At 41.1% G+C, this 26,129-nt stretch overlaps 1 protein-coding gene across 50 annotated transcripts in view; it reads right to left on the bottom strand.

Moving 5' to 3' along the window:
* Nucleotides 1-26,129, bottom strand: part of Ktn1 (kinectin 1) — a 92,492-nt gene that overhangs the window by 49,193 nt on the left and 17,170 nt on the right. For 39 of the 50 annotated variants that reach the window (XM_039093793.2, XM_039093792.2, XM_063274787.1 and 36 more), the window contains exons 3-17: nt 23,724-23,861; nt 21,328-21,504; nt 17,777-17,907; nt 14,021-14,137; nt 12,127-12,267; nt 11,048-11,154; nt 9,760-9,892; nt 8,482-8,569; nt 5,062-5,228; nt 4,319-4,387; nt 2,915-2,952; nt 1,855-1,945; nt 1,410-1,478; nt 822-859; nt 605-686 (exon numbers count right to left, since the gene is read on the bottom strand). In XM_039093793.2, the coding sequence (XP_038949721.1) occupies nt 605-686; nt 822-859; nt 1,410-1,478; nt 1,855-1,945; nt 2,915-2,952; nt 4,319-4,387; nt 5,062-5,228; nt 8,482-8,569; nt 9,760-9,892; nt 11,048-11,154; nt 12,127-12,267; nt 14,021-14,137; nt 17,777-17,907; nt 21,328-21,504; nt 23,724-23,861 (1,586 nt within the window). The remainder of the gene's footprint in view (nt 1-604; nt 687-821; nt 860-1,409; nt 1,479-1,854; nt 1,946-2,914; nt 2,953-4,318; nt 4,388-5,061; nt 5,229-8,481; nt 8,570-9,759; nt 9,893-11,047; nt 11,155-12,126; nt 12,268-14,020; nt 14,138-17,776; nt 17,908-21,327; nt 21,505-23,723; nt 23,862-26,129) is intronic. The other 11 variants (XM_063274792.1, XM_063274784.1, XM_063274798.1 and 8 more) reach the window with 1 other exon arrangement.

The following is a 26,129-nucleotide window of genomic DNA, read 5'->3' as shown; positions in this document are numbered from 1 at the left end:
AATCATTTGAATGGATTTTTGAACAAGCAAGCCCACACTGTTGCTTTAGGTGTTCATAAAAGTCTGAAGAGTTCCATGGCCAGAGACATCCAGAGCTCACTGGACAGAGAGTAGCACTGCAGCAACAGTGAAGACAGCAATATCATCTACAGATGTAAAATACTGAAAAATGCCAAGGAGGCTGGAGAGATGGCTCAGCAGTTAAGAGCACTGGCTGCTCTTCCAGAGGCCCTGAGTTCAATTCCCAGGAACCTCATGGTGGCTCAGAACCATCTGTAATGGGATCTGATGCCCTTTTCTGGTGTGTCTGAGAACAGCTACACAGTACTCATATACATAAATAAATCTTAAAAAAATAAAATAAAAACAAAAAAATAAAAAATGCCAAGGAATGCTAGGGCAAAATCAATTTCAAAAATTTAAGATTAAATAAAGTACATTTAGGCAAAAAGTCTAAGAAAACTTCACTATTCACCTTAGACACCAAATAAACTAAGGAAATATTATTTCCAAATGACTATATTAAAACAACCCAGCACATTGAGCCTCGCTGTAATTAAGCTTAGGGCGTTGTTCTGGGCAAGCCGAGCTCATGCTCACACACCTTAAGCTCTTCCACTCTGCTGGCAACTTCGCGCTGCAGCTGCTCTTCAAGCAGTCTTATCTTATCATCCTTCACATGGACACTAGGAGAAGAGGAGGCTCCATTAACACTACTTCACATTCAATCCTCAGGGCTGTATGCACAAGCCTCAGGTGGAGTCTCACGGCACATGAACACACACGCACGCGTGTCTGTCTGCAGAGAATACATCACTCACCTCTTCTGCATCTTCTCCACCTCGTGGGCTGCAGCAGCCTGGACTCAGAATAAAAGGAGACTCTTATCATCTTAGGAAGCCATCCACGCTATTCCCTTCCTCATAAAAGCTTATATTTCCTACATCTGGATTAAAGCTGTAACAGACTCTATGGTATTCTGTGTTTTATTGTCCATTAGTTTTAACTTCTCAGAGGCCAATTTTCTCTAACAAAGGTTTTCCCTTTACACATTAAAATCTGAGCAGGTAACAGTCTCTACATCTCAGAAATGACCCAGGCACTGTACCATACATTAACTCCAACAGGAATCAGTGACATCTAAGTCTGTACATACGCCCTTGGTAACAACCCACAGCCAAACATAAGTAACCAGAATAGACGGTATTTATATACAGAAAACATAAGGAACCAATATAGACGGTATTTATATACAGAAAACATAAGGAACCAGTATAGATGGTATTTATATACAGAAAACGGGGCTCACACAGTCAGAAACAAAAACAAAGGCAAAAAACAAAACAAAAAATAAAAACAAGAAAGCACATCAAACTTCAGAGATAGATAAGCAAAAGTGACTTATTTACCTGCTCCTTAGCCAGGGCCTGCAATTTCTGCACTTCAGCCTTTAATAAGAAATTCACATTCTGTACATCCTAGAGCAAGGAAAAAAAAGTACAAGGGATTAAAAATATTTCATAAAATACAAACTGAACTTATGGCAAGGTATGTGTTCTGCTTAAGAGTTAAGTAACGGTCTCAAATAATGAACTTCGTAAAGAAAAAAAGTAATCAAATTTCTGTTATTTGGCACACTTCTGAAGTTGTTATGGAATGCATTATGGGTAGACCTTCTGGGTTTTTCCTTTTTAGAGCTGAAGAAGTATCCTTTACAGTTGAGAAAAAAGAAAGCACTTTCCATAGTTCTACAGTGTTGCTCTTCCTTCATACAAATACACACCGACTACAATCTTTAGGGTAACTCAACTGAGTCCCATAAAATACTACAGCAAGCGGTAGGACATACTGTACCTTAAGTTCCTGCTCCTTGCTTGCTAAGTGATCCTGTTCGCTTGCTAATGAGTCTTCAGTCTGCTTTAGCTGTTTGTCCTTTTCTGCAATCCTTCAAGAAAAGACATTTGTGCTTTTAATAAGCATTTCCAAACAACAGGATTTAAATATCTTACATGGAAAGGACCATCTTAACTAAATAAGTTTCTCGTATGATGGTACTTTCTCTCTCTAGAGACACTATTTAGTCTAATAGTATACTAGTAACTGTCACAAAGCATGAGCCCCAGAGAGACAGAGAGAGAGAGAGAGAGAGAGAGAGAGAGAGAGAGAGAGAGAGAGAGAGAGAGAGACAGAACAACTTGCAAAGTTTGCTCCCTCCTTCCAGTGTGTGAAAGCAGGACGCGTTTGGTCCATCAGGCTTGACAAAGAGCCTTTCTTTCCTACTAAAGCATTTTTACAGCCCAAAATATCCCCTATTTTATGCTCCACCTGTACTCTGGAGGCAAAGGCAGAAAGATAACCACAAAATCAAGGCCAGTCTAGACTACAGACTAAGGCCTCAAATCATAGATACACAGAGGAATAGACAGACAGACAGATCAATTATTTGAAACTTAAGTCAAAGAAGCTAATTTACATTGAAAAGTCTGGTATCAAAACCAGATTACAGGTCATCTGCACACAACTGACCCATATCTGTACAGTTTGAAACTATGCAAATGAGCGCATGCATATGAGCATACAGCCTACTGCCACAGGCTAGATACAGAAGAGCCAGGGTACAAAGCAGGCTCAAGCACTACTTTCTTTCCATCCATGACTCTGAAAACACAACTGCCTCTTCTACATAATTCCCAATGTCCCAAATGGAGGAAAGTTAGACAGCTCTTTCATAATGACAAAAACAAAGTGTAACATTCGGGACTAAACAGACATAGGCTAGAAGAAAAGAGCAAAATAGAATTTAGTTAGGATAACTTTCCAAACAGGTGAGAGTATGACATTAATTGTGTATTGTATCAAACAGGTATCATTAGTGGTTATCAGTTACAAGAGAAGTGTGGAGTAGCAAGCTTACACTTTATGTAATTCTTCTGCCAGAACTGAAGCAGAGGTCTGAGAAAGAAAAACATTATCAACATAAGAGCATTTGAGAACAAGCTTAAAAGCTGTACAATAATCACAGCAGAGCTTTACAAAGAGAGGGACACTGACATATATAAAGCTGTTAAAGACAGTCTGGCCTGCGGGGAGGGGCTACCGCTCTGAAAACATGTCTGTCTGAGCACCAACAGCACTATTAAGGAATTCCACATCACATCGCAGAATAATGACAAGCAACAAGTACATAAGAGACGGCCACAAAGGCCGTCTCTACCCCGTGCATCTCCTCCTCCGCAAACCTGTCTGAAAGGATCCCTTCATGATCAGACCATGAGGAGAACGCCGGTGCTGTCTTTCCACTGTCAAGTTCTCAGCTAATAAAGACTGGTAACTCACAAACACACAGCTCCATTTTGCTGAATTAGATGGTTCTCCCCCCCCCCCCCCCCCGCTAGTTTTACAGTATCATCTCTACAAAAAAACCACTATGCACAAAGCTTTGGGAGTTTGCACACTATAATTCACATTTAAAGTTAAAAATCACTTTTTATGTAAGAGCCAAATTTGGAATATGTGTAAGCACTGGGGGGAATGAGCTAATGAGTGCAGTGACCAGGAGGCCATTTGACTCCCTGGAGCTGGTGTTACAGGCAGTTGTGAATGGCCTGGTACAGGTGCTGGGAACTAAACTCTGGTTCTCTGGACGGGCAGCAGGCACACGTAACTACTGAGCCATCTCTGCAGTCGAGAGTCAAATGTCTAGTACTTGTTGCTATGAATGATTTTTAACGTTCAACTGAAATTGAAATTTATAGTATATGTATTTATGGAAACCTTCACATTTTTCTGAATGTTCTATTGTTTATTTTCTAAAGCCTATCAATCAATCAATCAATCAATCAAAGAAAGGAGCAGTGGAATCAAATGACAGGTCTTAGCATACTACCTTTTTAAACTCTGCAATGTTTGCCATTACCTAAACTGAATTCTACATTTCAAGCTGAATCTTCTGTGAATACAACCTGTGCACATGTGGGATTCCTGAACAAAGTCCATTTTCTGTGACAGAGCATCAATCCCGCCATCAGCCCTACCTACACACTTACACTGGCTATCCAACTGGTTTGTGACAGAGCTCAGAGCGTTTGCCCAGGACTACGTATTCTCACCTACCCCTCCTCATTACACCGGTTTGGGGTTCTTAGTGCTGCTCAACTATTATCTATACTATTTAGTGTTTGAAACTTTGGACCACTGCAAACTGATTCATTGACTCACCCCCAACTACTGAAAAGTTTGGCACTACAGCTGAGTTCAGGAAACTGTTTAAAAGGCTGGAAAGTTCTGACTAATGTAACCAGTTAGAAAGCACCATTACCTGAGCTGCTATCTGGGAATGGAATTGTTGAATCTGAGCTTTCAAGGCCTCATTTTGTTCCAAAATATCCTTTCATCAATAGGAAAAAAAGAGAGAACAAAGATGCCATTAATAAATATCCAAGAATACATGAACACAAAGATTTACGTAGTCTTGATATCTTTAAATTATCTTTATTTAAAGCAGCTAAGCATTCTTCTCTGAGTTCATCTACAAGGCAGACATTGAGGCTGTTTTACTGTCCCTGATCTTATCACATGAAGTCCTAAGGAAGTGGGTGAGTCGTCTTTAACACATGCTCAAAGATTAAATATTATTATTTACCACCATTAAGAATTAGGACATATGGGCTGGAGAGATGGCTCAGCGGTTAAGAGCACTGGTCCTGAGTTCAATTCCCAGCAACCACGTGGTGGCTCACAACCATCTGTAATGGGATCTGATGCCCTCTTCTGGTGTGTCTGAAGACAGCTATAGTTTACTTGTATACATTAAATAGATTAATTAAAAAAATAATTAGGACATACCACACTTACCCTAATTTCTTTTTCTTAATGATTTGAACACAGAAACAGAAATTTATTCAAAGTATTTAGACATAAGTTTTGGATTTTTCTTTAATTGTAATTTTTGAATTAAATTAAGATTAGACCACTTCCCCCCAACCTCTCCAACAGCTCATCTCCATCCCTCTCTAGTTCTTGGCTTTAGTTACTATTGTAGCACATGTAACACACAGATACCTGCACTTGGATCTGCATGGACTCCTCTTGGCTCGCCCGCTTCTGCTCTGACTCCATTAACTGCATTAGCCTTTGCTCCAACTGCTGCTTGGACACCAAGGTGTCCGTGAGCTTACTATGCAGGCTCTGGACTTCATTCTCTTTGGCCACAAATTTACTCTGTAAGTCTGTAGTAGACAAAAATACTGTACTTACAAAATGGCTCTTCCTTCCTCTACCCGATGCACCCTCAGTGCATGTGCTGCCCTCTCTGGAACACTGGCACTGATCCGTTGTCCCCTTCTGCACTCTCAGTGGCTCATCCTCTCTGTACAGCACCCACCACCTGTCTGATTCCTCTTGCCGTAAGAGCGAGACTCTGGACCACAGTCTGTAAGTCTCTCCGTGTCCAGAGCTGGGCCCAGGACGTAGCACAATACTGCCTATTCAGCAAGCATGGTTCTACCACTTCCTGAGAGCACTCTTTGTTTCCCTAAAGATACCCTAATAATTATGCTAACAAATTCCATGAAAATTCCTTGAACTCTGCTACAAGAGAGATGCCAAGAAATCTATTTTCTAAAAGCTGACATTTAAAATAGCATAATAATAATAATTTGAAATGAAGGATAATTTTTTTGTTTCCTTTCTTCCTATAGAACACACACACACACACACACACACACGCACGCACGCACGCACGCACGCACGCACACAAGTAATGAGAAAAAGTTTATTTATTAACTCAAATCACAATAAATGAAGACAACGTGTTTAATGACAACCATTAATTAAGTAGAAAAGAGGAAGGGATCCTGGGTTCGGTCCTCAGCTCCAAAAAAAAAAAAAAAGAAAAGAAAAGAGGAAGGGAAACCTAAATCAAAAGGTTAGTGACAGGAGAGTCATCACCCTGTCCCAAACTATGAGCAAGTCATAGGTCAGAGGGAACCTACTACCACAGAGAGAACTATGTAGCTGGGCATGTGTCTTAATATGTCCCTACCTTAATAAAGGCAAGTGCTCACATTTATAAGGAAATACAACTCAGGAAGAACTACTAAAAATTAAGCATGTAATAATGGACATATCTGGGACTAGAACTCACAGAAGCAAAACATCTATTACCAACAGTTAAAATTAAAACATTAAGTCATGCTATCAAAATCCTTGAGGAGAAATCATTTCTAACTTACAGCTCAACCTCCAGGTAAACCAATCTTACATGGTAAAAACCTTTTCAGAACTTAAAGCCTCCGTCCACAAATGCACTTCTAGGCATCCTCCTATGCGACCAGGACCAGCAGAACAGAACAAAGCATTCGCGTCCAGTGTAGGAGAGAAGGTGGCAGTGACAAAGAGCAAACAGGGCAGGGAGAAGTGAGCCTTAGGACTAGAGAGCAGCAAGCACTAGAGCATGAAGGCCACACCTCCAGGGGGCCATGAGGAAAGTCACACAATCCCTGCCTCCAGCAGTTAAGACGTTCAGGGATTGTGGAATAAGAAATGTTTAACATTAGGCAAAAATTTTTAAATAAAACAGCATCAAGTAAGGGAAAATCCAGTGGGAATCAGCTTCAGGAACTAAACAGCACACATAACGGATGAATTTAACATGCATCCTGGTCATGATGACAGAAAATGAGCACTGATGGAATGGAAGCACATTTAGAACATTTTAGAACACTGAGATACGGAGGAGAACCCAGATAACACTTTACTTTCTGTAACACAAAGTCAGTTTCTACCAAAAGGAAGCAATTCTTTACTATAGCCATCATCAGAATCAACCTGATGTCTATCAATAGATAGTGAGAATGTGGTACCTACGGAGTGTGTGTGCACACGTGCATGTGCGTGCATGTGTGTGTGAATAATGGAGTATATTACCCAGCTCTAAAGAAAAACGCAAGGCTGGAGAGATGGCTCAGTGGTTAAGAGCACTGGCTACTCTCCCAGAGGTCCTGCGTTCAATTCCCAGCAAACACATGGTGGCTCACAACCATCTGTGATGGGATCCAATGCCCTCTTCTGGTGTGTCTGAAGACAGCTACAGTGTACTCACATACATTAAATAAATAAATAAATAAATAAATCTTAAAAAAGAAAAATGCGATCACAACATTAAATCCCAGCATTCTGGAGACAGAGGCAGGGGGAATCTCTATGAGTTGGAGGATGTCCTGGTCTACAGGGCAAGTTCCAGGACAGCCAAACTACACAGAGAAACCCTGTCTAGGAAAACAAAACTATAAAACAGGGAGAAAGAGAGGGAGCAGGAAAGAGAAAATGAAAAAAGAAAAAAATAATTTAATGAAGTCCAAATCTCAGAAAGAAATAGACCGTGTATTTATTCTCTCACAGAGACTCCAGCCAATACTGCGTGCATACATGTAAAATACTGAGGCTCTAAAAAGGCATGATCCGTTAGAGCACACTATGCGGTAACCCAGTAAGAGTAAATAAAGGTACAGGAGCAGTTACAGGATGGAAAGATGGCCTAGCAGTTAGAACACTGGATGACACAGGGTTGGTTCCCAGTACCCACATAGAAGCTCACAGCCTTCTGTAACTCCAGTTCTGGGCGAATCCCATACCTCTTTCTGACTTCTTGGGGCACATATGCACACAATGCACATACACACATGCATACAAAATACTCATATACATAAGACGAAATAAACTTAAAACAACAGTTAAATAGCGCCATCTTATTTTCTAAAGCTATTTGGTTTATTCTGATAGCCTTCTAGCAAGATTCCTGTATTCCAGTCATAACAACATATAAAATGTTGCATATTTAAACAAGTTAAAGAACCTTAGCATAGGGGTTGGGGATTTAGCTCAGTGGTAGAGCGCTTGCCTAGGAAGCGCAAGGCCCTGGGTTCGGTCCCCAGCTCCGAAAAAAAGAACCAAAAAAAAAAAAAAAAAAAAAGAACCTTAGCATAAATACCACGTTTATAAAAAAAAAACAGAAGCTGTAAAGTATCCTGTGCTTATTTTGGTGTTGACCAAAAGGGATGACCAGAGGAAACCCAAGAGCTACCCATAGGATAAACGCTTATTCATCTACATGGAGTCACACTCAAGTTTAGAAAGATGTTCTGGCTAGAGTTTATGTCAAATCTAACACAAGGTTGGGTCATCTTAATCGAGAAGCTGCTTCCACAAGACTACAAGTACCAACAAGACCAAAGGTCAGCTACAGGGGAAACAGGGTCACAGCCATGCTCTCATGGGCCCGTTAGATGCTAATTTCCTGCAGTACCACTACGGACAAAGCCACAAGATTGCTTATTTTACACTATCTAACAAATGTTGAAGAAATAACATAATCTAAAAGGACAAAAATGTATTTTCCCTTGACTCTGCTGAATGCCAACTAATCTGTCCCCTCAGACAGCGGAGAGAGGCTGTGTCCATCTGTACAAACGCTTCCTCTACCTTGCTGTGCGGCCTCATGCTCTGCCGTCCTCTTCCTGATGTAACTCTGCACTTCTTCCCAACGCCTCTCGGCTTCTTGTAGTTGAACCTTGATATTTAAAAAGGAAAAAAAAAAAAAAAATCAGCCCCGACAAGACTCCAGCTGTAAAAAGAGAGCATTTCTTGTTGGCCACACCTATGTATCCTCCAGCTCGGGAACTCAGCTCTACAGACTGTTAGAGCACGAAGGACGGCTGCCCCATTCTTATCTGACCCACTAAGCTATCAGCCATTTTCATCAACTATTCTTGAGACCCTAAGCTATTAAGAGACAAGACAGTATCTATTGCTAAATCTCAGTGAGCACCTAAAATTTTACCTATTTTGAAATAAAAATATTGTAAAACACTAAGATTATTCATTGTGATGCCACTTATCACACTCATCCATTTGTGTCAGCAATAAATCCCCCAGAAACCCTAGTATTAAAGGAACAACACCGGCATCACTTTCACAAAGTATTGAACAAAACTTGAAAAAGAAAAAGAAAGAAAAAGCGAGTTACATTTTCTATAGGCAATTCTAAAGCTGTCTGGAACTGGCATCAAGGTAAACTCTGTATGAGTGTGGATGGGGGTAACAGTGAGGCTGCATATAACCTCTATAAATTGAACTATGCATTTTCAGAAAATCTTCCTCAGAAAAGGGAGGAACAGGTAGCTATCATCCCATCAACATGTAAGTTCCCAAGTTCATGAAAATGAGAGAGTGACTCTGCTCTGCTTTGGGCAGCCTGAGAACCTACATGTTTACCAGTAAGCATCTCAGCCGTCTCTGTTCGCCAAGGGTTCCAGGGGAAGCTGCTGGAGTGGCACTTGAGGGAGGTGTGGGGGAGGCTCGGGGGAGGCGCGGGGGAGGCGTGGCACCCATGCTGAGGAGGGCTCAATTTGACTTGACTGAGTTATCGAGGATAAAAGTAATGCTAGATTCCTTCCTAAAATTACTTTTGCCTTACACGGGTAGGCATGTATAAAAAAACACACACACAATAATTCTACCCTTCCTTGTCAATCACTTGGCTTCGTTTTTCTTCTCTCAGTCTGTAGCTCCAAATCCAGGCCTACAATCAATGCTTTGATCAAGGCATAACTTTGAGAACACAGAGCCCTTAGAATGTGGATCTGATGAAACTTCACACTAGATTCTCAGACCAACCCCCACACTGTTATGTCACAGAAGTGGGTATCATCATATTTACAAAATGGTACAGGGGGGCAGGCAGGCAGGCAGGAGGCTCACCTTCAACTGGGCGGCGGCTTGTTCAGCGTTCTTCTTCTGGACCCCCTCTTGCTGCAGCTTTCCTGTCTTCTCGTTCAGCTCGCTCACCAGCCTCCCACAGTCTTGGCGCAGCTTATTCAGCTCGGCGGACTGCCTGCAACGGTGACAAGATTAGGGGTCTGCACACACAGAGAACTCACGAGCATAACATATCCTGTGTTAAATATGCTAGAACCCCCTTACAGGCACATGTAAAGGAACATGACTAAGTAGGAATATTGTTGTTCCCAAGAGGACTCTAAAAATTCAAATGAGCGCAAGCTCTAAAAACTACTGCAGGGCTGAACGGCTGCCTAAGTGGGAAAGGGGGTGCAAGCTCAGAAACCTAAGTACCACCCCAAATTCCATGGTGGCAGGAGGGACCCCGGGCTGTAGCCTCCATATACACTCCACAGAACGAAACAGGAAAACACATACTGTGGCAAATACATGACAATAATAAAATAATTTTACATCTAAAAATCACTATGAAATATCAAGAAAAAAAATAGCTAACCAAATACTCAGCAGTATGAACAGATAGATGTTGCTGCTGTTAAACTGATTTAAAAACCTCCTAATATGGATGCCATAAAGTTCATCAGCTAAGAGCATTTGTTGCTTTTGCAAAAGGCCCACGTTCAGTCCTATTGCCCACATGTGACTCATAACCATCCTAATTCTAGTTCTAAAGAATCCGACACCTTTTGGCCCCCATAGACCCCAGGCGTACCTGTGGTACACGGGCATGAAAGGCAAAATACGCCAGACACATAAAATAAATCTTTACAAAAAACCAACACCCTCCTAATACCAATACCATTGTAACTGGACTTGGCCTGTTGTCCAGAGGAAGAGAGCATTTTTATTCTAATGAGGAAGCTTTTACTTCTTTATTGCAAATAATAACCCGTGCTTATTTGTCAAGGCTACTAGCGTCCTCGTGAACCACCCGGGCTCCACTTTTAGGCTCAAGACCATCCTTTTTAGCATCAGCATGGCAGCTGCTGTGAGAATGATGAGATCTAAGAAGAGCGAGGCTGGAGGAGGGCGGCTTCAGCACGTGTGTGCTACTTCACTGGCAACGCATGCCCAAGGGGCTTTGCAGTCTGCACTACTCAGAGTTCAGAGGATCTAGGTCCTGAAAAGTAACTCAAGATTGGCAGCAGATGGAGGAAGTCAAAGTTAAGCCAATCACTAAGCAACGCCTCCTTAGGACAGAGGTAAACGCTGTGTCATTTAGGTGACAAGGCGGCAAATGGACACATACTTGCTCTCCAGCTGGTTTGTGGTGTTACTGACAGCATCTCTCAGGATACCGTTTTCCTGCTTCAAATGAGCTATCTCTGCTTCCATTTGTTCCCGAACTTGCTCAAACTATTTTAAAAATATAAAAGATTTATTAGGAAGCAAAGATCAGCAAAGCCACCTTTAAGAGAAATTGCACTCTAATAAAGCATTACAAAAATGAAATACAACCCTTCTTTTCAGGTCACTATCAAAGAGACTTAAAGAACAAACGCTCGGAGCCCACCAGACATCACTCACATGCCTCTGAGGTAAGATGCCAACACAATGCAGAACTGAGGTGTCGGGTGGTGCTTACACCCAGTGCAGAGGCAGAACATGGCAGTGTCACACTCACAACACTTTTAAGGCTTTAAGTTGGATAAGGTGGCCCATACCTCTAATCCTAGCACATGGGAGGCAGAAACAGGGAGAGTCTGTGAGTTTTAAGGGTGGTCTGCTTTACATAGCAAGTTACAGACCACCCAGGACAACAAATGGGGACCCCATTCCCCTAAAAGTTTTAGCTATCCAAAGTTTAAACATTGTAAATATGCATAAACATTTATAAAGTTATAAATAAATTAAGCATAACTAACAGACAACATAAAATCTACTTGAAAATCATTCATGACCCTGGGTTGTTTTACCGTGCTAAGTAACATAAAATGAGATAAAATAGACCATCCAAGCCACTCTCTTCTTTACACACATCTGTCTGTCGTGTGCTATGTGTGCTGTGTGAGCATGCATGCATGTGTGCGCGTGTGTTCAGAGGAAACATTAAATTAGTTCTCTCTCCACCATGAGTCCCAAGAATTGAACTCGTCATCAATCAGGCTTGGCAACAAGCTCACCGAACCATATGGCTGGTTCCGCCATTTTCATGTGTACAAGGTTCAAAGGTATTAAACATATCCATTCTGCTATGCAACCATCATTACCATTCATAGTCACGAATATATAGTTAGCCACTGTATGTCAATGGCTCAACCTGCCATTAACATTAAACGTTAAACAAATGCACATGATTCCTCTCACTCTCCAAGACTCCGAACATACCTTCATCTGCATCTGCTGAGTTTCTTGGTAACTGACATGCATTTTATTTTGAAATATGTTATGTTCCTTTTCCAGGGTTCCAATCCGTTCTTTCATCCTTGCCATAACCACGCTGCTTCTTTCTTTCTCTGTCATCATTTCCTAGAATAGTAACCCAGGAAAGAAGTATATGAAGACCATGTTGTGACTCCAAAGCAGACAATGTTCCAACAGGAGCACAGCAGGAATGCTCCGTCAGGGCTTTGTACAAAGCAAAGTCAAAGGGTAAAGCGAAGAAGCCGAGAGCTTCCGCAGACCCTGCTCTCCACACGGTGTCTCATTTACAAACACTGATCAGACTGTTTCTATCTCAAATACATTTTTCAATTCAATCATTATAAAGGCTGTGAGCCTAAAATAAATCCTACATGCTAATGCAATTATAAGAAAAAACATTTTAAGCCAAAACAGTGATTATTTCTTACTCTTCTTTTGAATTCAGTGAAAAGACCAGGGGAGGTGTTAGAATAGGAACCAAAGACAGGCCTGTCTTTTAGAGGAAGAGACATGGTATGTCTAAAGCAGGGAAGAAGTTTAGAAATGGCTAAGTTAGAAAGCAAAGCTTTATCTTTCTAATTCAAATCTTAAAAGATACAAACTCCTGGAATAAATACTATCCAAGCAAGCAATTTTGATTACCTGAAGGTATGAATACATCCCTGCTTTAAGAAACTGTAACAAATTGAAGTTTTTACATAACTTATGAAATTATTTATATACTTATTTTCATAAGTATACATATTTCATATGTATACTTGAAAGCTGTTATACTGGTATACAAGACACTGAACAGTTAATTTTAAAGAGTTACACTAAATGTGCCATACTAAAGCCACTTATGTTGGCAACCATCTACAATCCCAGCATTGGAGGTACAGTTAGGGGGTCATTCTCAGCTGTACAGCCAGCTTTAGACCAGCCTGGGATAACTAAGACTCTACCAAAACTACAGGAAAAAAAGCACTGCACTTCATTTAACTCCATATAAACTCTGGTTAAACAGTGAATCTTATTTTGAGATAGTCAGATTTACTTTTTATGCAGCTACTTAACTTAGTTACCAAGTACACACATCCCCAGCATGCAGAACAGTGATATGTGGGTTGACGCAACCGAGAGCCACTAAAGGGTGTGCTCACAGCAAAACATCAAAAGGTGCCTTAACCTATCGTTTTAAATTTCAAAAAACAGCACTAAATGATGTTCCCATCAAAATATATTAAAGTTAATTACAAGGAAGCAGCTTATAGCTTCTTTTGTGCTTGCACCGACTTTTCTTACTAGTCAAGCTCACAGAAGACTTACACTGAGAGCCACGAATCCCTGGGGGGTACTGATGAGATCACACACACTTGTCTACACGACTCTACTAACGGAGGAAACACATCCTCTCCAGAGTTCCACGTCCATTCTCCCAGCTGACACAGATATTTTTACAAAGGTTTGTTTGGGGTTAGATTTTTACCCCTCAGACTAAAATGTCTAAGGTTTCAAAGAAGCAGAATTTAAAATTATAAATATTCATTATAAAACTTTTCAAACATAATGAAAGCTTCACATGAGTCACATAATTGGACGCTATGCTTCTTAGAAGAACAGATCCACATCGCGTCCATTTAAAACAAATTCTTGTTTTCTGAGTACAATAGTTTTGCTATTCTGGTTAGAATAATAAATATTTTTATTTTTTGTTATATCATGAATGATTACAAGTCTTTCATATGAAAATCCTAAAAGAAAGTTTTTATTCTATATAAATTTATTCTATAAAAAATTAAACTAAGGCACACGGTGCTTAAGCCTGTCACTGCTCCTGCCTCAGGAAGCGCGTCCCCGAACCTAAGGCTGTCTTCACCTGCGTCAACTGCTTACAGCGCTCCTTCGTGGCAGCAGCGTCTTCCTTCGTGGCAGTGAGCAGCCTCTCCTTCTCCTGAAGCTGATGCAGAAGGCCACTCAATTCTCCTTTATTCGACTACAATTGAGAAATCAGGACACAATGAGTATGATAAAATGACTCAATGAAACTGTGAGCATGAAACAGCTACTATAAAGAGCCCATGGGTCAACGGGAAGTACCACGTCTAAGGTAAAATGACTGCCACACGCTAGTCAAATAAAATCAGCTAAGTCACTCTACAGTAAACATTCTAAAATTAGTAGGGTACACAGCAGCGACTTTAACAAGTAGTATAGAATTAACACTTAAAAGCCCAAAAGTCAAAATGTCCCCCGTTACTTTTCCAAAGGATTAAGAGACTGAAATCACATGACCTCTCACCAAGAAGCAGGTATGTGTAATCTCAAAGCACAGGACAGGGAAAGCCAAGAGTAGTGGCAATTAAACATGGTGTCAACAACTGTCACAGCACACCGAGTGCCACCAGTGCCAGTTCTGTAAGGTCAGCAAGCACGATTCCCAAATGAACAAACAAAACACAACCACAACGCCCCATTTGCCGTGAGAAACAAATGCAGTTTCAGGCAAGAACTTTGTTAGAAGACAGTCTTACAGGCTATATGAAGGGAAGTAAAGACATTGCATCAGCCTTACTGTACTAAGAACACAGAAGCAGGGCTTGGGGGAGGGAGGCCCAAATGGAACTGAGGCCTCACTGCCTGAACAGCCAGCCCCAAGAATGACACTACCCACCCCACACAAAGACTGCAGGGAAGGCTCAGAAGAGCGAGGCTCCGTGCTGCTCCGTCAGGACAACTCCCTTCCCTCTCCCCATCCTCTGTGTATGGCAGCATTTCCATGTGCCGTACAACTCCTGCGACTCCTGCTGCCTCCATACTCTGCGGGTTCAAGGTGGCCCAGGCCTTGGCTGTCCCACTATCCTTCTTTAAACTTGTTGGCCACAGTTGTGTTTGAGTTTTCAAAAAGTCTCATGAAAACTTTACTTCCCAGGTTTTGTCAGATTAAAATCCTGAATTCTTGACTTTAGACTTGAATGACAATTTAGTAAGGTTAACATTATTCCCTTTCCTTCAATTATTTGTTTACTGTTCTCCACATAAACAAAGCCTGAACTTCACATTCTTGTCATACAGTTTGATCAAACTGTGCTCTCATAATACGGTGTTGCTCTGCTGGCTCTCTCCCTGCTGCCTCACGGCGGGCATGAGGGCGGTTAGAGGGACTGAACTCTACACACTGCAGCGCACACAGCGCACCTCTGCAGTCACCCTTGTCAAGTGAATTACATTCTCTAGAATGTCCCTGAAGGACCTGAAATTCCTGTGCCAGGCAAACATTAGCTCCCCCTTCACCTGTCTTCATTACCTTTTACACCTTAGTCCTTTTAAAAGAATAGAATGTCTAAGGGAAGAAAGAGTTAATTTTACTCATTTACTTAATGCCACTGTGTCCTTTTCTGCTTGGTTACAACTAGTCCATTAGACAATGTTACTTTTATTTCCACTTGGGAGTTTCACCGGCCCTAAATCAAATGCTACCCCTAATAACTACTTAACTTTTTCCTAGGCCTACCTTAACTAAAAAGCAAAGGAATTCTGACTCCCCAGTCAGTCAGTCGTCAAGGCTTCCCAAGTGCCTCCATCTCTAACTGTCCCCGAGAGTCAACAGCAGCATCCTCAGTAAGAACATGGGCACTTACAACAGATGTTTCACTCTGAAGGACAACAGCTAGGTATAGAATTACCTCAAGCCACTCCTGTGCTACAAACTTTTCCAAAACACCACAGTAACTAAAAACTCTTTAGAGACACTCACCTATCTATACTAAAGGAACCAAAGAACAAACTCCAATCAAGAATGCCAGGAAACTAGGCAGTGGGGGCACACACCTTCAATCCCAACACTCAGGCAGAGGCAAGTGAGTTCTGTGACTGAGGCCAGCTTGGTCTACAGATTGAGTTCCAATACAGCCAGGGCTACATGGAGAAACCCTGTCTCAAAAAAGCAATTTAAAACGCAGCAAAAACACCAAGAAAGTTCATTGCAACAGAGCAATCTAAGTTATAGCTAAAGTTAAAGGTATCTGCTGATTGCCTTAAAAACCTCACTTTTACAACCACAGTCTAGCTAGCATACAGCAATGTAAAATGTCAGACTTGCTGACCGTACTGTTAACATGCTCAGACGTATGGACAGGCTTTGAGTGCTGTGACAAGAAAAAGTCCATAGTTTCTGACAAAACAGTTCTAAAATAATTAGTTATCAAGTAAGGCACACTTGATACTGGCAAAGAGGAGAAAGAGGAGACTTGTGCTAGAAGAACCAGAAAAGAGCAAGTTTTAGTAAAATGCAGTGAAGGTTAAGAAAGATGTCACTAAACACAGCTACAAAGGGAAAAATACTGAAGAGAATACTAGGCTCCATGGAGAGAAAAGCACTAATGGTCCTAACAGTGAGTGGATAACTGATCTATATCTCGATGATCACCTCCCAGGCACAGAAGGCCGATGAGTGGGCTAAGGAAAACCCACACCAGAGGCCTGCAGGGACAGGTGATAACTTCAGATAAAATCCAACTGTGCTATCACACACCTAAGTAGGTACAGGAGGACAGCATGTACGTATGTGTGCACCATAACTGAAAATGAAGTTGAGCCAGCCATCTAACACCGACTGACTAGCAGATACCCGGCCATGGCTCACACAAGCCGGCACTTACGAAGTTGGCCCTTGTCTATATGACAAAGGACATGCAACGGGATGTAGTAAACCTGAACCGTAAAAACATTAGCTGCATGGGATTCATTTTTGAGGCGATTTATTTTACAGGCTTTTGATTTTGCTGGTTTTGGGGTTTGGGTGGGTTTTTTTATTTTTGTCAGACATGGCAGAGGGGAGTTATCCATAAAGAGTGATAGGGATGGGGTAAGATACTATTTCTCAGGATAGCCATCAACCTTGGGTTTTTTGGGGCAGGGTTTCTTTGTTCTGGGGCTCACTAACTCAGCTGGGCTGGCTAGCTAGCAGACTAGTGAGTACCACAAACCCTCCCCAGGGCTCTTCTGCCTCTATCTCCCCGGCACTAAGACTACAGGCGCATGTCACCGCACCCAGTGTTTTACATGAGTGTCTGGAGATCAGAAACAAGAGTACTAACCACTAAATGATGGTGGCAAGCCATGTACCCAGTGGCCAGTTCTAGGGATCAAATTCAGACTCTTGGGTTTGTGTATCAAGAACTGTATGGACTAAAGTTATCTCCCCAGCCAAAAACCATGTATCCTTGCAAAGAACATTACACACAAAGAGAAACTCTAACCCTGAACAAAAGGTCCTAGGGCCCTTCCAATGTGCAATCTTCCATTACAAAGTCTGCACTACCTGCTGTGTACCTAGAAATCATCTGCCGTTCCTTCAGCTAGACTGTGAGCTAAAGCAAAGCACGCTCCAACTCAGTCAGGATCCAATGACTGCAGAACATATTCTGCCCACCTTGAACAATTGGCAGCAGATGACTCGAAGAATGCTTGTCTAAACGAGTTCATAAATTAGCATAAATATATATGAAATAATTTCTAAAGCATTCCAGAACATTTAGATGTGGTTATAAGGGTATGAAGAACAGGAATGTAAATTAACTACTACAGCATGCCTCACATGGTAAACTTTTAGAAACTGGTCACAACTGCTTACCTTCTTCAAGGCCTCTTTTATCACTCCAGACTTTTCCTTCAGCAGGTCTACAACACAGAGAGCCTCATCTTCAGAAAACATCATCGTCTTCAAGGACAGAAGGAAATTTTTAAATTTCACTTCGGCATTTTCTTAATTGTAAACAAAAGGAGGGCAAAGTTAGCATTAGAGACACAAGCAATAATTTGAACAAACGTAAACATAAAAAAAAAAAAAAATCCCTGACCCATAAAGTCAATAAGCACAAGAAAACAGACTTTAAGTCAAGTAACAATAGCTACTTTAGTCAAGAGAAAAAAAAATAATGCTTATTGTCTATACCATGGAAAAATTACATTAGCTAAAAGTTTTCCAGGCAGCAGGGTACTAAACTACTACTACACTCTTATGGTTTATTCTTTTGACTTGTTTGTTTGGGAGTGGAGTACACAAGTCAGATGGTAACTTGTCTGAGACGGTTCGCTCCTGCCATGAGTGCCAAGACTTGAACCCACCCACGTCACCCAGCTTGGCACCAAGCACCCTCACCCCTACAGCATCTCACTAGTCCTCGAAGCATTTAGAAGATGCTGCACCTGCACCAGGTGTAGTCATGATATCCTCAGCTAACTTTATTATCCTGTCTGAGTAAACAAACTCCACACACGAGAAGTCAGTCTCGGGGAACTATAACAACACACCGGGCTTCCAAACAGATCGAACTCATGAAGCAGTTGTGATGTTTAACACTGTATGCACGGGGTTGGAGATTTAGCTCAGTGGTAGAGCACTTGCCTAGCAAGCGCAAGGCCCTGGGTTCAGTCCCCAGCTCCGGAAAAAAAAGAAAAAAAGAAAAAAAAAAAAAAAAAACCACTGTATGCATAACACATCTCTTAGCTTCCCTACTCTCATCCTCTAGGGATCCCTAGAGAAACTCCCTTTCTTCAAGAACTTCTCCCACACCCAAAGCAGCCAGCCTAAGCCTTTTTTACACGTCAGCGGCACTACATGTTTTAAAAGATAATCTTGGGCACATGGAGAATAGAAACTCTGCCTTTTCTACTCAGTTCTTTAAGATACTTTAGGCTCATTAGTGTTTGCCTGCATGAGTATCTGTGTGAGGTAGCAGAGGCCTTAGAACCAGAGCCACAGAGAGCTGGGAATGGCCTGGTAAGGGCTGGGAACTGAACTTGGGTCCTCTAAAAGAACAGCCCATGCTCGTGGAGAATGAGTCATCTCTGTAACCCTTTACTCATGTTGATATAAACTTAAAATTGCTCTTCAATATACATTACAACAGTATCTCTTTATGTAGCCCCAGTTAGTATTGAGCTTAGAGCTCTTTCTCACAATCCAGAGTGTTACAAGTACAGGAATGTGCCCAGCTAAAACAGTCTATCATAGGGGCTATGGATCACTAGTTAAAAGCACTGGTTACTCCTCCAAAGGACCAAGGTTCAATTCCCAATACCCACATGCAGGCTCAAGGTCATCTGTAACTCCAGTTACTGGAGATCACATACCCTCTTTCTGGCAATTACAAATGTCTACATCACAGTTTATCACTGAAAGAAGTCAGGAGAAAAGCTGCTTACTGGCTTTGTCCCTATGGTTGTTCAGCCTTTCCTTTTTTGTTTTGTTTTTTTGTTTGTTTGTTTGTTTTTTGTTTTTTAAAGATGTATTATATAGAAGTACACTGTAGCTGTCTTCAGACACACCAGAGCGGGCATCAGATCCCATTACAGATGGTTGTGAGCCACCATGTGGTTGCTGGGAATTGAACTCAGGACCTCTGGAAGAGCAGTCAGTGCTCTTAACCACTGAGCCATCTCTCTAGCCCTCAGCCTGCTTTCTTAAATAACACAGCATTATCTGGCCAGGATGTTGCTGCCCACAGAAGGCTGGGCCTGCCTGCCTCTATCTCAGGAAGGCTCCCCATAAGCCAACTGAGACTAGCCTAGTGGCAGTATCTCTACAGGACACATCAACTCCTCTGCTCTTATGAAACACTAGGTTAAGAACAGAAGATGATGAATGGTATTTTCCTATTTCCATCCCTCAGCAAGAAGGCACCAAAATAGTTTATCTCGTGACTGTATTCTTAGAATGTCTGGTTTTTTTAAATGCTGTTTCAGTTGTCTACGTTAAGTTTCGGGGGCAGAAGGGGGTTGTTTTTGGTTTTTTTGGTTTAAGATTATGACAAAACTTTCGATCATTTCTGAATGTACTTTTATTATTTTGTACTACATATTTATATGAAACAACATTTTCAGCTCAGAAGATTTTAAAAAATCAAAATTATCAACCAACTCAGAAAAAGATAAGGATGTTCCGTAATACCAAATACTTAACATTTAATTCTTTGGTTTTTTTTAAAGATTTATTTATTTATTATATATAAGTACACTGTAGCTGTCTTCCGACACACCAGAGGAGGGCATCAGATCCCATTACAGATGGTTGTGAGCCACCATGTGGTTGCTGGGATTTGAACTCAGGACCTCTGGAAGAGTGGACCACTCAGTCACTCTTAGAGCAGACTCTTAGACCACTGAACCATCTCTCCAGCCAACATTTAGTTCTTTAAGTAAAAATAAACAAGCCTGAGCTGAAGAGATGGTTCAGCAATTAAGAGCAGTGGCTCCTCTATGAGAGGATCAGGGTTCAGTCCCTAGCAACATCATAGCAGTTCACAATTGTCTGTTAACTCCAGCGGATCTGAAATCCTCACCCAGACACACATGTAGACAAAACATCAAAGCACATAAAATTAAAACTAAATAAATCATAAAAAAACTTTTAAAAAATAAACAAGCCCACTCATCTCATTAGGATACAAATTTTCTTATAACTTTTAACTAACAAATGGTAAAATTATATGCACACCAAAGAATTGTTTTGAAACAAATTCCTTTATTAAAAATGTTTTCTGGTCATACCAATTTTTTTTTTCTTTTTTTTTTTTTTCGGAGCTGGGGACCGAACCCAGGGCCTTGCGCTCGCTAGGCAAGCGCTCTACCACTGAGCTAAATCCCCAACCCCTGGTCATACCAATTTTATAAACCTAGGATTGCATAAAAATTTCTCAAGCACGGGCTGGAGAGATGGCTCAGTGGTTAAGAGCACTGACTGCTCTTCCAGAGGTCCTGAGTTCAATTCCCAGCAACCACATGGTGGCTCACAACCATCTGTAATGAGATCTGATGCCCTCTTCTGGTGTGTCTGAAGACAGCTTCAGTGTACTTACATATAATATATAAATAAATAAATCTTTAAAAAAAAAATTCCTCGGGGGCTGGGGATTTAGCTCAGTGGTAGAGCGCTTGCCTAGGAAGCGCAAGGCCCTGGGTTCGGTCCCCAGCTCCGAAAAAAAAAAAAAAAAAAAAATTCCTCAAGCAAAATATGGTCAAGTGTTTAAAAGTTAAGAAGTCCTGGACTAGAGAACTACATAAGTCTTTTACCTCAAGGATTTTCATTGATTTTTCCAATACATTGATCTTATGAGAAAATGTACATCAGGCCAAGACTCAATATTTTATAACAATGCAGATCAGGAACATTTTGCAAACTACCTTTGTCAGTGTCAATCTTCAGCTTTTTTGTTCCCGATTTCTGGATTCCTTCTACTTGGTCAGGTTTAATCATATCAGTAACTCCTCTCTTATCCGTCATGAGACTTGAGTCAGCATTATCCACCGAAGGAACAGAAGCAGTGGCATGAGTGAGGGGCTCGTCCACCAAGACTGCAACTTAAGAACATAATTACTGAGTTGTTAAAACAAAGTAATTAAACAATATACAGGCACACTTACATTTAATTACAAATGCGGTGAGCCTAAAATTTCTTATTAGCTCAATTTAGTTTCAAGTTCCCACTTCACATTTAACATGATTTCTAAAGTATCAGCTTAATATTCTGAAATCATTTAAGTCATCTTAAATGGGTAGTGCATCATCTCTAACAGTAACTGTGAAGAATTCTACCTAAGTCTTGTTAAATCTTTCTGAGGTTGTCTTCTGTTCTGAGAAGAAATGTCACTGTGCACCCCAGGATGACCTGAACACGGGATCATCATGCCTCAGCCTTCAGAAAGATGAACTGTGATACAACACCAAGCCATGTCTCTGTCTGAACAGAAGCAAACCTCGTAAGTGGCACTGGACTCACTATGCAACCAGGATGACTCTAAATTCTGACGACCCAGGCATACACCTCCACGTCTGTTTCGGGAGTGCTGGGATTAAACCCACAGCTTCCTGTGCATTTTCCAGCATTTTAAATTCAGTTTCTTTCTATGTTAGCTACAAATTCTGTCATTTTTGCTCGCAATAGTTTCTCCTGCCAACAAACATGCCTTTAATTTCTACAGCACAGTTTAGGATGCTTAGCAAGAACACAGGAAGGGCTGGATGTGGTGGGACATGCCGTTAATCTCAGCACTCAGGAGGCAGAGACAGATGGACCTCTAAGTTTGAGGCCAGCTTGGTCTACAGAGTAAGTTCAGGAAAACCAAGGTTATACTGTCCCTGTCTTCAAGAAAAGAAAAAACATGGAGGGAACCCTACAGGTTTTGCTCCCAGTTTTGTGCTTTCTCCCAATGTGAGAAACTCTGCTAAGAGTTTGGAGTTAACAGGTGTCTATACTGAGATGGAAACCTTATTACAATCCTTTACAACCAACCTTCCAGACATGAGCATGCAGCTCAGTGGTAAAGCATTTACCTAGCATGCACGAGGCCCTGGCTTTGATCTTATGAAGCCTTTCCCATAAGGAGTTTTGTATTAATAAACCCTATGTCTTCTTAAAGTTGGTGACGTTTAATTGTATCAAATATATGCAGATAATACCATCTCATGACTTGTCTGATACATCATAATTTTAATGTAAACAAAATGTCATCATTTCTCTTTCCAAATTTAGTTTTCTAGCCACTGGGTGATATGACAGCCCAGCACTATTTGTAAAAACATTGCTGTCTAATCTCCATCAACTTATAGTCAAGCTTTCCCTGGAAAATTCTGAAATATATCAGACTGTTTTGTCACTTTTAACTGGATGCCTGCCATCAACACATGCAAATGTTATATAGGGAAAAATAAGAAATGCAGGGTAATGCAGATCTAACATATGTGAATTATTTTCAACTGATATTCTAAAAGCATGACTATTACATGCATTCTCTCATTTTTAAAAACTAACTTAAAAGTAGAAGCACAACTATAAAGAGGAGGAAAGAGACCAGGGGATAAGGACAGACTTTAGACATTGGGAAGGATGATCAAAGGGACAGAGAGATGTCTAGACAGATGTCTACATATAGGTATATGGAACGTCACAGTGAACATGTCACGTTAAGGCCATCCCTGGTCTGGAGATGCAGTTCAGTTGGGAGAGTGCTCATCTAGCAGGTGAAAAGCCCTGGGTTCAAACCTCAGCACCGCACCAAATCTGAACCATCCAGGCTTGGTAACTCACACCTGTACAGAGCACTGGGGAGCCAGAGGCAGGACAATCACAAGTTCAAAGTCATGCTCAAAGACAGGGTGAGTTAGAAGACAGCCCGAGCACCATAAGACAAAACACCAAAATAAATCACTTTTTAAAAAAAATTATTAGTGTGTCCAAATAACAGGTTAGTAATTGTAATAAAAAATAAGATGTCTGAAAAAATGTAAGTGTAAATATTTGGGGAATACTTGCATTCTATATAGCTTATACAAGCTTATTTTTCAAAGCTATGAATATTTACAACTATTCTAGCCTTTTAAAATTAGATTTAAACACAGCATTCCTGGCACATCTATCAGAGCAACGCGACTGTAGGGTCGCGGAGAATTCTAGCCGTGCATTAGCATCCCATGGTCACAGTGCACACAAAGGAGAAGTGAAGGAGCATGTGGGGTTCCAGAGCTGCTGGCCACTCGCTCTATAACCAGCATTCATAAAACACATGGTTACACAGCTCACCATTTTCTGTCTTTTGCTTCTTTGACAAGCCTTTCTTCTTTCCTGGTCCGCCTTCTTGTTTAGTTTCTTGATGGAAAAGTGATCCGTCTTGCTTTTGTGAGGGTGCCATCACCATTTCCACCTTTTTATCTAGTTCATCTTTATGAAATATAAGTGGGGGAGGTCATCACAGCAAACAATGAGCACACCAGAAAAGTTAATAATTTCTAAAATGCTTTGCCACAAAATGTTTAGTCTTATATTTAATCTGTCACTACAAACACCTCATCCCAGCTTTCTTTCTTACTCTACAGTATCAAATCTGTAATGTACGTGGCACTGTTCTCTCCTTTCAGAGCCATTCCCAGCCCACAGTATGGTTACCTATTGATTTAAAGATAAAAACCTTCCCTACGGGGTTGGGGATTTAGCTCAGTGGTAGAGCGCTTGCCTAGCAAGCACGAGGCCCTGAGTTCAGTCCCCAGCTCTGAAAAAAAAAACAAAAAAAAACAAAACAAAAAAAAAAACAACCTTCCCTACTGGTACAATTCCCACATTCCAGATCCATTCCTTTCTACAGACCACGAATTGCAGCCTATTTTTATCTTGCCCACTCCAATAAAGGATTAACTCAAAATTGGCCCAAATTTTACTGCAATAAAAAACTTTTTTTCCAACTGGGCATGATGGCACTGGAGGCAAAGGCAGGCGACCTCTGTGAATACAAGGCCATCATGGTCTAGAAGGCAAGTTCCTGGCCAGTCTGGGCTCCAATGGGAAAACAGTCTCAAAAGAATAATGGTGACGGGGTTGGGGATTTAGCTCAGTGGTAGAGCGCTTGCCTAGGAAGCGCAAGGCCCTGGGTTCGGTTCCCAGCTCCGAAAAAAAGAACCAAAAAAAAAAAAGAATAATGGTGACAAGAGAACACTTGGCTTCTATGCCTCTTTACATTCCTCTGGAGTTTCCTTTGTGGGCTGCTTACACAAGGTGCTGGCATTAATGAAGGTGGTTATTCTAAGGTTGTTCTTATGAGGAATTTAGAAATGGTCATAATTTAATAGGGAAGAATTAGCTAGATTGATTTGTACGCCCATAATCTCATTTGGTAACTAAGCTAAAGTCATATCTTTACTTTGGCATAGAACTTATTTGTTACGAAATCTTTAAAGTACAAGGCTTAGACCCAGTCCTGGAAACTACGATTATAAACTGTTTTTAGATGATTAGCAATTCAAGAGCCAGATAGCAAACTCATGGTTCTGAGTAATTAGAAGGGTGTTTTTGAGATAGTTCAAAGCCTAACAGTTAAGAAACACTTTGTGTAGATAGATAATCTTCAAAGGTGCAGAAGTCCACAGAATATGACACTTATGGACATTTCTTTATTAAAGATGATTGACTAGAGACCTGTCTGCTCCTGACAGCACCCCTTCTTGGATTCTAAGAAAAAAGTGAACTTCAATGGAGTTGCTCCAATTGTGGCAAGACACAGCCACTGGGCAAGAATTGCCTCAATTCATATTCAGACAAATACTGTCCAGAAAGGGACACATTATGCAGAATGGCCGACTAAATGATCTTTGCCAAGCCAGAATTATCAGCCATTCAAAATTCTGCATTACAAAGTCTGTCAGATGATCCTGGGCCAGAAGGCTGAAGACTGATGCGCAGACGTTTTGAGGAGTGAGGGACTGTCAGGTGATCACAGTCTCTATAAATTGGCTGAGTTTTAGAAGCTATGTTTTGTGCTTCTCGCTTCTCATAATTTCAGGTATTATTAGTCAATCTCAGATTTCTGACAGAGTTGAAGACTAATTAAGTCTCATAGCCTACCCAAGCTAATTAACTTTGAGAAAACAGTCATTTAGATGATTTTCAAATGGTAACAGTTGTGCACAGCTTACATTTGAGAGAAAAGGTTTTTTTGTTTTTTTTTTAAATTAAACAGAAAGGATGATGTGAAAGGTGATGTCATTATGCAGCAAGGCAGGCCCAAGATAAGGGGAAGCCTACCGCTGGATGAGAAGGAAGGGTAGGTAGAGAAAACATCTAGGAAGGAGGGAGGAGAGGAGAGACTCAAGATGGAGTCTACGGAGGAAGATGGTTCAGATTTAGGTGAACTAGATTGGTTTTATCTTGTCTAGGTGAGCAGTTTATATCTTTATCAATTGGCGGTGAATTTATTGTGTGATGAACTGTGGCTTGCATGTAAATCTAACTGCTAAATCACACGTCCCTCGGGAGTCAGCCTCCCACATGGCTAGGAGGCTGGTCTTGTCATCTTAACTTGTGCACCTCTCTGCCTTCTTCCTCTTCACACTACCACATTCTGCCCTGATTAACTCTGGGACACTGTCTAAACAGTCTTTCTGCCTACATGGAAATGCCCCATGGAATCTAGTCTCATAAATTCTCCCCAAGAACTCT

This window comes from Rattus norvegicus, chromosome 15 (assembly GCF_036323735.1).
Source record: "Rattus norvegicus strain BN/NHsdMcwi chromosome 15, GRCr8, whole genome shotgun sequence".
Taxonomy (NCBI): Eukaryota; Metazoa; Chordata; class Mammalia; order Rodentia; family Muridae; genus Rattus; species Rattus norvegicus.
The sequence above is the reverse complement of the archived record's forward strand: the minus strand, read 5'-3'. Positions and strand labels throughout refer to the sequence as shown.